The 11,882-nt window shown below is 35.1% G+C and overlaps 1 protein-coding gene and 1 long non-coding RNA gene across 2 annotated transcripts; one reads left to right on the top strand and one right to left on the bottom strand.

Annotated features, from left to right (window-relative positions):
• The first annotated feature begins 1,812 nt into the window (after positions 1-1,812).
• On the top strand, positions 1,813-2,247 carry LOC131428502 (uncharacterized). The gene is made up of 2 exons (XM_058592491.1): positions 1,813-1,893; positions 1,948-2,247. Exon 2 carries the CDS (start codon positions 1,965-1,967, stop codon positions 2,193-2,195), a length of 231 nt encoding a protein of 76 aa, XP_058448474.1. The 5' UTR covers positions 1,813-1,893; positions 1,948-1,964; the 3' UTR covers positions 2,196-2,247.
• LOC131428504 (uncharacterized) lies at positions 2,224-2,782 on the bottom strand. The gene is made up of 2 exons (XR_009229389.1): positions 2,449-2,782; positions 2,224-2,390 (listed from the first exon to the last, which is right to left on the bottom strand). It is a non-coding gene; the product is annotated as an uncharacterized LOC131428504 (long non-coding RNA).
• Between the last annotated feature and the right edge of the window lie 9,100 nt (positions 2,783-11,882).

Raw genomic sequence — 11,882 nt, 5'->3', positions numbered from 1 at the left:
CAGACGAATCAGATGCACTTCGAAAAGCTGATAATCGGAAATTACTCCTTTTTTCGAGGATTCAAGCTATACTAGTCATCAGTTCCGTAATGAAACACCTCCTGATATTTGCGGAGGAGACGTGGGATCTAGAAACTATAAATGAAAAATTTAAATCCTCATACTAGACAGACAGAGTAATGAAACGTACCGGATATTTATTTCAAGGGCATATCCTTGAACGAAGTTGAATGAGCTGTCTTGTCAGCTATTTTAAATAACAGAACTTCCTAAAATCTGTCTGGAGCAGTCGATGAATATCGAGGACACAACTCTTTCTTCAGCTTCAAGTAGTACGATTCACAACTATTCTTTTGTAAAAACAAACTCCATTATATGTCTAAGTTAAAATATTATTTCTTGTTATTTTCTTCAGCTGTCTAGTTTTCTTCCTTATGGCAGATTTGATGTACGCATCCAATAAAAATTATAAGTTTTCAAATGACAACTGTCTTTTGTGAAATACCATCTGCGTACGATTCATAAGACATATTCAATGAATATAAATTATGTAACGAGTTAGGTTTCATCGGATTTCAATATACATTATATGGAATATTCTTATAACTTTCATTATGGTAACGTCCATTTAGATATAACGTACACTTTAAATAAAGATTATAAAATATATTCTGCCTACGATTCATATGACAAATCTGATTAATACAAGTAAGTTTTTCATTTCAGTGTACTGCTTTGTGACCCAAGGAACCCGATTGTGCATTCTAAGATCTTTATGTATCAAACATTTTTTGCAACTCTCGAATTGTAGTGAAATCTATAAAATCATAATCCTGATTCTCTTTATTTCATTCGAAGTCAGCTGGAGGTCACTGACATTACTTACTTTACAAACAAAACAAATTTAAATAAATTCTTTCCATCTTTTCATCACACTAGTGACCCAAAGAATACGCTGACCCAAGGTTACTGACTCTGCCCAAACTAATATTGTAGAATTTCCTTCCAGATGGCTTATGTTTCTGTCGAATTCTTGCCATACAAGATCGTTTCGAATCGGTTCTATATTTTTAGCACCATGGTTTACTTTTTTAAATAAAAAGTACATATGAAAGGCCATAAGTTATTGCCCTTTATATATACTAATTATGGAAAATGTTATTTCCAATAATGTAACAACTTTTAATAACGTGTGATTTCAATTTCGAAATATGTGTGTCTAAATTTCGAAATATGTGTTAGCTTTTGTGTGCCTAAATTTCGAAATATGTGTTAGCTTTTGCCGAAATTCGGCTAGATAACTGTCATTTACGTTTAACATTTTCGCTTGGCACTACGCACATTTTTATGTGGGATTGACGAATATCGAATAAAAAAAGAATGAAAAGCCAAATAAACAAGACATATGGCGAGAGAATGACGTCTGGGCAATTTGGACAGCAGCCGGAATGCAGCCAGGCTTCTGCCGGTTACCAGAATTCCTCACAAGCGGGCAGCATCACAACGAAATCTGTCAAAAGCTGGTGCTGACCAACAATTTATTTATTCGACCAAAATAGATGAACCCATTTGTAGTCAGTCGCAGAGTTACCATATTCACAGATTTTTCTGTACTAACCACAGAAATTTTTGATTATTTTGCCACACAGATTCTGTGTCACAGAACACAGATTTTTTCAAAAATCACAGATTTCTACAGATTTTTATGAATATTTCATAAAAATGACAGATTTTCAAAATGTTTTCCACAGATTTTCACAGCTTATGATCGAAAATATACAACACAGATGGTACACAAATTTTTCAATTTGAAACGCAGATTTTAAAATGGCAACTCTGGTCAGTAGTATTTTTCAAAACACGATATTTTGCTTGTGGGAGTGATTACGTGATGTACTGATTCAAAGGAACTTTTTAAATTCTTACTGATTTCTTAATTTATTTTAGCACTAACTTGCTGCACAATGGCTGGAAGTGCCCAAGCTAGTCGCGGATTAACAGCTCTTTTTAAACGAGGTTGGAATGAAATTCCCGAGGTAATCGGCTCTTCAGTGATGGCTGTTATTGGCATAGGTTTAACTATCATTGGAGCGGTTGGATACTATAGTAAGGACGGTGATAACAGACGTTACAAACTTGATTATGTCGTGATGCGTCCTGATGATCCTCGTGCAGCAAAGATCCGCAAGGATTAACGAAAGAATATGAAGTGTTACCAGTAAATACAAAACGAGAACATAAAAAGTATTTTATTTGTCTATTCATGATGAGTTTTAGCTGCTCGGATTTTTTTAGCTGATTCAATTGCATCTAACAACATTTGTCTCGAGCCTTCTTCCTCGCGATTCAGTTCCTGTCGCTTTTCTTCCAGATCAGTCATGAATTTATCCCTAGAATGTAAAATTGTAATTAATTACCGTTGACTACTATGATAGCAAATTCATAAACCTATTAACGAAAGCTATAGAGAATGCCACTAATATTCCACCAAACACTAATGGAAAGCGTAGTTTAGCCATTGTTGTATATGTCATTATTCACATGTGAAAACTTTTTATCCGAACAAGAAACGTTTCTCAAGTTGATCCTTCAATTTATACACGAAAAAACTCATTCAAAAAACAAAACACATCCCGCACGCTAAACACCATTTGGGATATTTCAACTACATCGATTGGTGCTATTGGTTGTTCCTCGATTGAAAATATTTTCGAACTTAGACACATTACCCTTTTCCGATCATTTATCTCATGACACACTTTAGAAATGGTGACCACATTCATTTAATCGTCCAATAAAAAAATATTAATAAAATGATACGATACAAAAAAAAAGATATTTAAGCTTTTGTTAAATTTCTTACTCGAAAAGAAAATCTTTCAATAAAGCATTGTTTAAAAAGAGCATTTAACTAGCTAATGTAAACGAAAGGCTTTGATTCAAGATCTTCTAGCAGAGACACTTGACTTTACTGACTTCGGTATTGTTTTCATCAGTCATAAAATGTGTAAACAACCACAGTACATGTAAGAAAAATGTGACCACCTGAATTCTTATTCACGACTTCTGTGAAGTTACCGACTAAAAAGCTCACCGACCAAAAAGCTCACCGACCAAAATTCTCATCTTTGAAAAACTCTCTTTCAGAGAAATGCTCAGTGGGAAAAAGCTCATCTCAAATAAATCCCTATAAGAAATATACCCAATGCAGTGCCTCGCACCCTAGTGGTGGGAATCGTAAAAACTGGAAATTAACGACCAAAACGGAAATTCTATTAAAACCATTATTTCTGAAAATAAAGTAATCTATAGCATGATACCAAGTATTTTCATTTAAACTAGATAGAAACTTAGTTATGTTAATATGTCTGAATTATATGTATTATTTCAAATAAATTAATTATATTTTTTATTTCTAATCAATTAATCAAATAAAATGCCCAAGCTGGCATACTGCTGAAAAGGTTACTGATATATTCAGCTATCTTCAGGTACTGTGTTTTCTCTGGGAAAAGGGTCAGAGTCGAGTAATATGCTGAAGAGTATGAGTAACTATGGATTCACTAAATTATTTCGAATTCATGATATATGGGAACACAAAAATAGCCAAGCTGGCATACTGCTGAAAAGGTTACTGATGTATTCAGCTATCTTCAGGTATAGTGGTTCCTCTGGGAAAAGGGTCAGAGTCGAATAATATGCTGAAGAGTATGAGTAACTTTGGATTCACTACATTATTTCGAATAGATGATATATGGGAACACAAAAATAGCCAAGCTGGCATACTGCTGAAAAGGTTACTGATGTATTCAGCTATCTTCAGGTATAGTGGTTCCTCTGGGAAAAGGGTCAGAGTCGAGTAATATGCTGAAGAGTATGAGTAACTATGGATTCACTAAATTATTTCGAATTCATGATATATGGGAACACAAAAATAGCCAAGCTGGCGTACTGCTGAAAAGGTTACTGATGTATTCAGCTATCTTCAGGTATAGTGGTTCCTCTGGGAAAAGGGTCAGAGTCGAATAATATGCTGAAGAGTATGAGTAACTTTGGATTCACTAAATTATTTCGAATAGATGATATATGGGAACACAAAAATAGCCAAGCTGGCATACTGCTGAAAAGGTTACTGATGTATTCAGCTATCTTCAGGTATAGTGGTTCCTCTGGGAAAAGGGTCAGAGTCGAGTAATATGCTGAAGAGTATGAGTAACTTTGGATTCACTACATTATTTCGAATAGATGATATATGGGAACACAAAAATAGCCAAGCTGGCATACTGATGAGCAGGTTGCTGATATATTCAGCTATCTTCAGGCATAATGGTTGCTCTGGGAAAAGGGTCAGAGTCGAGTAATATGCTGAAGAGTATGAGTAACTATGGATTCACACAATTATTTCGTCTAGATGATATATAGGAACACAAAAATAGCCAAGCTGGCATACTGCTCAGCAGGTTGCTGATATATTCAGCTATCTTCAGGTATAGTGGTTCCTCTGGGAAAAGGGTCAGAGTCGAGTAATATGCTGAAGAGTATGAGTAACTTTGGATTCACTAAATTATTTCGAATAGATGATATATGGGAACACAAAAATAGCCAAGCTGGCATACTGATGAGCAGGTTGCTGATATATTCAGCTATCTTCAGGCATAATGGTTGCTCTGGGAAAAGGGTCAGAGTCGAGTAATATGCTGAAGAGTATGGGTAAGTATATTCTTACGATTTAGATGAAACGAACCTACGAAATCTATAGTAGCCAAAATTTGTCCACGTTAAAATCAACAACACTGATTCATTACGATAGTCCTATAAGTGTTCTACGAAACCTATCATAGTCCAAGTTGCCTAAATTGCATTTACTATATTTTTCAAAATATTGAGTTCTGGGTATTATGGAAGGTGAGTCGAGAGAAAAAATTATTTGGACAAGGATATTTGAAAAGAACATATCTCGCCTGCAGACGGTCGCAGACGAGTAATTCAACCACGGTATGAAAGCTCTTGTCAAGTAGTTTAATATGTAAGTAGTCTCATCTGCACCTTTCTGCGCCTTTTGATGATAGACAAGTTGAAATTTTGTAATAAAAACCATGAAAAATGGCTCTATTTCATTAAACTGAAATGATAGCAGCATATTCTGTTTGAGAAAGTTGTGTGGTTTTTAATGATGAAAAACTTTGTAGAACATGTAAAACTCATATAAATTGATAATATATGTGTTTTCATACAAAAACTGGTTTTAGGGCACCCTTTTCAGAAAATACATTATATCATGAATTACACTCAAGTTACGGGAATAGTACCTTCAGCAAATTTGTTTAAAATAACCTTCTGAACAACTTTGTCGAAGTAACTTAGCCCCTATGTTTTCTCTGAACTAAAATAATATTTTTATCTCACTTTTAGGGGGATTAATCACATAAATAAAACTTACCAAAAGATGGCGTCTATAATTCTGAACAACTTTGCTGAAGATACTGTACCTAAAAAACCACGTTCCTATAAGTTATTAATTAAGAGCGTGAAATTGCGCTTTTGAACCACTGTGCAGTGTCAAAAATATTATCGAGAAGTTCGGTAAGACCTTTTCCATGAAGGATTTGCCCCGATCCGGTAGGAAAACGGGTCCCAGCCAGCCCGGCCGGGACTTAAAAGTGGTTGAGTACATCAGGAAAAACCCATCGGCGTCGACGCGGGATTTGGCCAAGCAGTTCAACACCAGCATCGGGATGATTCAACGGATCAAAGTTCGGAACTGCCTGAAAACGTATAAGAAACAAAAGGTGCCGAAAAAGTCCATGGTACAGCAAGTTCAGACCAAAACAAGAGCGCGAAAACTGTATAACCGGATTCTACAGAATAAAGACGGATGCATCCTGATCGAAGACGAAACCTACGCCAAGGGAAGACTCTCGAGCGCTGCCCGGACCGCAATATTATACGAAATCGGTGTACCAGGACCTGGAAGACGCTGACACCACGGTGGCGATGGAAAAGTTGGGGCAGAAGGTGTTGGTCTGGCAAGCAATTTGTACCTGTGGTTTGCGGTCGTCGATTTTTTCACGAAGGGCACAATTAACGCCAAGGTGTACGAGGAAGAATGTTTGAAGAAGAGAATGCTGCCACTGTACAGAAAGCATAAGGCTCCTCCTCTCTTCTGGGCAGATTTGGCTTCAGCCCACTACGCCAACTCCGTTCTACAGTGGTTGTCAAAAACTAATGTACAATTCGTGGAAAAGGACATCAACCCACCGAACTGCCCGGATCTTCGGCCAACTAAAAGGTATTGGGCAATTGTCAAGCGGCACTTTCGGAAGGAAGGTACAGTGTCCCAAAACATGCAGGAGTTAAACAAACTGGACAGCTGCCACCAGGAAAGTCACAAAAGTAGCTGTGCAGAATTTAATGAAGAATATCAAGTCCAAAGGGCGAGTGTTTCACAGAAACTAGGATTTTCGTCAATATAATCAGTGAAATGCATAAAAATATTACATTTTTACAATATATCGAAAACTGATGTCAAAATATGTTTTTTTCGTTTTTTTATTCAAAAATCAATGTTGCTAACTACTTTTCGATACACTCCTTAGAGTAGTTCACAAAAGCATTCTTCAGTGTTTATGTCACACAGTCAGCTTCATTTTTCCAAACTAGTGCTTGACATTTGCGTTGCCTATTTGTAATCAGTGATGCTAATCTAAAAAAAAACTTCTTAGTCCACTTAGTGGAATTTTCATATATCTTGAAAAATCACCATAGGGGGGAGTACATGAAATTTTCGAAATCGAAAAAAAATTTTGATGCCAAAAGGCTTAGAATTGCATGAAACGTCGAGATTTAGTGTCATCTCGAAAAAAAATTTTTTTTGAAAAAGTCGACTTTTTGGGACTTAGAAAAAATATGAAAATATGAAAAAGTCCCAGAAAGTTGATTTTTTCAAAAAAAAATTTTTGTCGAACTGAGTTGAATGGTATATAACACTATGGGTCTCCAAGGCTCCATTCAAAAGTCAGTTTTTCCAGCAATTCTAATACCTTTCTATAGAGAAAGGCAAAACAAAAGCAAAGTCTTGGCATTACATTCCTTTTGTGGAATTTGACCTTTCTGTTTCAACTACTATGGATCCTACTGACACTAAGAATCCTTCCGAGAAAGGCAAAACACAGTACCTGAAATCGAACAATCTTCTAACACAATATACTCTCAAAGTCCTCTCTACCAAAGAGCCTACAAAGAGTTTCTAACAATTATCGAAGAAAAATTTGTGAAGTACCGATACGTATTGATGATTATATAGAATTTATTTTTTAAAATGAAATTGAACCAAAGATCATATCGATGAAACTTTTTATTTTTTTTTAAATAACTATTTATTGGAATATGAGTTAAAATTAAATTATTAAGATTTAAATTGTGTGTTCAGCCACAAGTGGTGACTTTTCAGCCCTATTATATATATATATATATATATATATATATATATATATATATATATATATATATATATATATATATATATATATATATATATATATATATATATATATATATATATATATATATATATATATATATATATATATGATTTGGTTATTACCATGAGGACATTATTTGTTTCCGCAATTCTGAGATTTTTGTGTAGGGAAAGTTCTAAACCTACTTGTATTGTGTAATGGGGAAAAGGAACTTATATACTAACTTACTAACTAATACAGAGAGCGAATCGATTCAATTGAAGATTGCATCGATTTTCGTCGGAATTTGCTTATAATATTATGTGACATTACATCTAATGGTTCTATATTTGTGAGTCTGTGTAACTCATTTGTACTAAACCAGGGAGGACGCTTCAAAATCATTTTCAGAATTTTATTCTGAATCCTTTGAAGCGTTTTCTTCCTGGTGGAACAACAGCTTGACCAAATTGGTACCGCATAAAGCATGGCTGGTCTGAAAATTTGTTTATAAATTAACAATTTGTTTTTTAGACAGAGCTTAGAATTTCTGTTTATAAGAGGATATAAACATTTAATATATTTATTACAATTTGTCTGGATTCCTTCAATGTGATCCTTGAAATTGAGTTTTTTGTCATACGTTAAACCTAAGTATTTCGCTTGATCAGACCATGTCAATTCCAAGCCATTCAATTTGAGAATGTGATTATTGTTTGGTTTAAGAAAAGAAGCTCTTGGCTTATGAGGAAAGATAATTAATTGCGTTTTTGCTGCAGTTGGTTTAATTTTCCATTTTGACAGATAATCACTGAAAATATTTAAACTTCTTTGTAGGCGACTGCAGATCACTCTTAGATTTCTACCTGTGGCTAACAGACTTGTGTCGTCACAGAATAGCGATTTCTGACAACGGGTAGATTTGGAAGATAAGAAGTGAAAATATTATACAAGATTGGAGCTACACTCGAACTCTGCGGAACACCGGCTCGTACGGGTAGCAATTCAGATTTATAATTCTGATAGCTAACCGATCAGTTAAATAATTTTGAATCATTTTGATCAAATAAATAGGAAACTGGAAATCAGACATTTTTGCTATTAAACCTTTGTGCCAAACACTGTCGAATGCTTTTTCTATGTCTAGAAGAGCAACTCCAGTGGATAACCCAGAAGATTCATTTGATTTAATCATGTTCGTTACTCTGACAAGTTGATGAGTAGTTGAATGTTCATGACGAAATCCAAACTGCTCTGGTAAAAAAATTGAATTCTCATTTATATGAGTCATCATTCTCAACAAGATAATTTTTTCAAAAAGTTTACTGATAGAAGAAAGTAAGCTAATTGGTCGATAACTTGATGTTTCTGCTGGGTTTTTATCAGGTTTGAGGATAGGAATTACTTTAGCGTTTTTCCATCTTTTTGGGAAGTAAGCTAATGAAAAACACTTGTTGAAAATTTTAACCAGGAGTCTCAAGGCAACATCGGGAAGATTTTTAATAAGAATATTAAAAATTCCATCATTACCAGGAGCCTTCATATTTCTGAGTTTCCTAATAATTGATTTAATTTCATCAAAATTCGTCTCAATAATGTCGATGAAACTTAAAATTTCTAAGAATAGATCATCACGTAACGTTCGGCAGTCGAAATATAAATGTATTAGACACAATAACAAAAAAGGCGAGTCCCAAAACAGTGCCACCGAATCGATGCCGAAAATTGAAATTCCGAACTCCCAACGGAGTAATATCTAAGAAAATTGTTCTACCCGATCGTCTTCTTCCGCTTGTTCCTTCACTGAAAAGTGAATTAGATGGTCCAAAAATCAAAATAACTAAATATAGGTGTGATCTGTTGCAGCGAAAGATATGAAAAAATATCTGGAAGCAAAAGTAACACCAGAAAAATGTACAAATAAATATGACTATGGCATAGCAGGAATAAGTCCGATTGCCTTGTCAACGCCAATCACTCTTATTCGCAAACGAAACGAGCTATCTCTTGTCAATTGAAGAAGTTGTTCGACGAAACGACAAAATCTAGACTGTCTACAATAATTGAGGAAAGCAGTCAACAAATCTCAATGAATGAATCTATCAAATCAATAGAAAAATGTGAACAAAACAATGTCAATACAAAAATTACTCATACAGAATCCATTTACGACAAAAGCACAATTTCTTTCGATAAACAATTGAAAGGTTTCCATTCCACTGGATTCAAAGGATTTGAGAGCATTTTAGAAAATAATCTTATTTCTGATCCATTATATTATATTAGAGAGCGATCTAGTAATTGTGATGATCTGTGGATCTTACTTAAAGGAAAATACAAACTCCAGCACGGAGATTTCAAAACAATTTGGGAATCCAACTGGACCAGTTGGGTTTCAAATTATCGAATTGAGTTTGTTCTCAAGTTTTTAAGCAGCCACCATCAGGGCCGGTGAAACATGTTAAACCCAGGTGGGTAATTTTTCGTACTGCGGAGAACGACCCACTATTTCGAAGTATTTCTCTATTCCAATGGAAATGATATTTATCCCTGAAAAGTGCAGTCGTTTTTTTTAATAGAATATTGATTCTATAATACTTTTCATGAAACGCGTAAATTAGAAGTTTGAAGAGTTTTCGGTACTAATTTTTAAAACAAAATTTCGCATCTAAGGTTTAACCTGGTTTCAAAATCTCTGCCAATATTTGTTTTCAATTCAAAGTACATTTAACATTTAACGTCAATAGCACTACGAACACTGAATCTAATTAATTTATAAAAAATAGAAATAACGAATTCCGTGTGCCGTGTGTTGCTAAAACATTGCTTTTTAAAGGGAAAAAACGCGCAAGCCCAGCTATAGCTTGAGAAGTGCTTTCCCCACTAGGATCCATAAAAAATGAAGGTTTGTGGTATTCTGATTTTTAACGTGACTAAATAAGGCAGTCAACCGGAAAAAATAATCAAGTTTTGATAATCGTGATGTATGAACGCAGCATCAAAGTTCGTGAGGTTATATATGCTGAGATCGTTAGCACATGAACTGGAAGTTCTTTTATGATCTTGTACGAAAATCTGAGCATAAAAAAATCGTTACTAAACGGATCTCGAACACGGCCGCTCATAATCAACAAAAGTCTGCCGCAATAAAATATAATGCGTTGATTTGGAACAGTGGACGAAACATGGATCCACTATTTTTATCCGGAGTCATACCAGCATTCAGACTGGGAAAGCCATCTGAAAATGAAACAGGTAGCTGAAACAATCATGGCATAAGTTTTTTAGATGTTCGAGGTATAATTAACATCGACTATCTTGAACAGAAAAATACCATCAAAAGTGATTCACCGTTAACCAAGACAATGCACCGTGCCATAAGTCAATGAAAACAATGACAAAATTAAACGAATTGGGCTGCGAGCTGTTTCCTCAATGTTGATGAATAAAAAATATGCCTGCACACGAAATTATGTTTTTCTGATTAGCTCCTGGACTGTTTGAACGATGTGTTAGCAACTTTTACTTCTTTTCTGAACCACACAGAGTTCAAGTTTATTCGATTCTCCAGCATATTACTCGACTTTGACCCTTTTCCCAGAGGAACCACTGTACCTGAAGATAGCTGAATATATCAGCAACCTGCTCAGCAGTATGCCAGCTTGGCTATTTTTGTGTTCCCATATATCATCTATTCGAAATAATTTAGTGAATCCAAAGTTACTCATACTCTTCAGCATATTACTCGACTCTGACCCTTTTCCCAGAGGAACCACTGTACCTTAAGATAGCTGAATATATCAGCAACCTTTCCAGCAGTATGCCAGCTTGGCTATTTTTGTGTTCCCATATATCATCTATTCGAAATAATTTAGTGAATCCAAAGTTACTCATACTCTTCAGCATATTACTCGACTCTGACCCTTTTCCCAAAGGAACCACTATACCTGAAGATAGCTGAATATATCAGCAACCTGCTCAGCAATATGCCAGCTTGGCTATTTTTGTGTTCCCATATATCATCTAGACGAAATAATTGAGTGAATCTATAGTTACTCATACTCTTCAGCATATTACTCGACTCTGACCCTTTTCCCAGAGGAACCACTATACCTGAAGATAGCTGAATATATCAGCAACCTGCTCAGCAGTATGCCAGCTTGGCTATTTTTGTGTTCCCATATATCATCTAGACGAAATAATTGAGTGAATCTATAGTTACTCATACTCTTCAGCATATTACTCGACTCTGACCCTTTTCCCAGAGGAACCACTGTACCTGAAGATAGCTGAATATATCAGCAACCTGCTCAGCAGTATGCCAGCTTGGCTATTTTTGTGTTCCCATATATCATCTAGACGAAATAATTGTGTGAATTCATAGTTACTCATACTCTTCAGCATATTACTCGACTCTGACCC

The sequence above is a fragment of the Malaya genurostris genome, chromosome 2 (genome assembly GCF_030247185.1).
Source record: "Malaya genurostris strain Urasoe2022 chromosome 2, Malgen_1.1, whole genome shotgun sequence".
Classification (NCBI taxonomy): Eukaryota; Metazoa; Arthropoda; class Insecta; order Diptera; family Culicidae; genus Malaya; species Malaya genurostris.
The sequence above is the reverse complement of the archived record's forward strand: the minus strand, read 5'-3'. Positions and strand labels throughout refer to the sequence as shown.

Bases quoted from the DNA above. Each gene is read 5' to 3' on its own strand.
- LOC131428502 (XM_058592491.1), top strand. From the start codon at position 1,965: ATGGCTGGAAGTGCCCAAGCTAGTCGCGGATTAACAGCTCTTTTTAAA.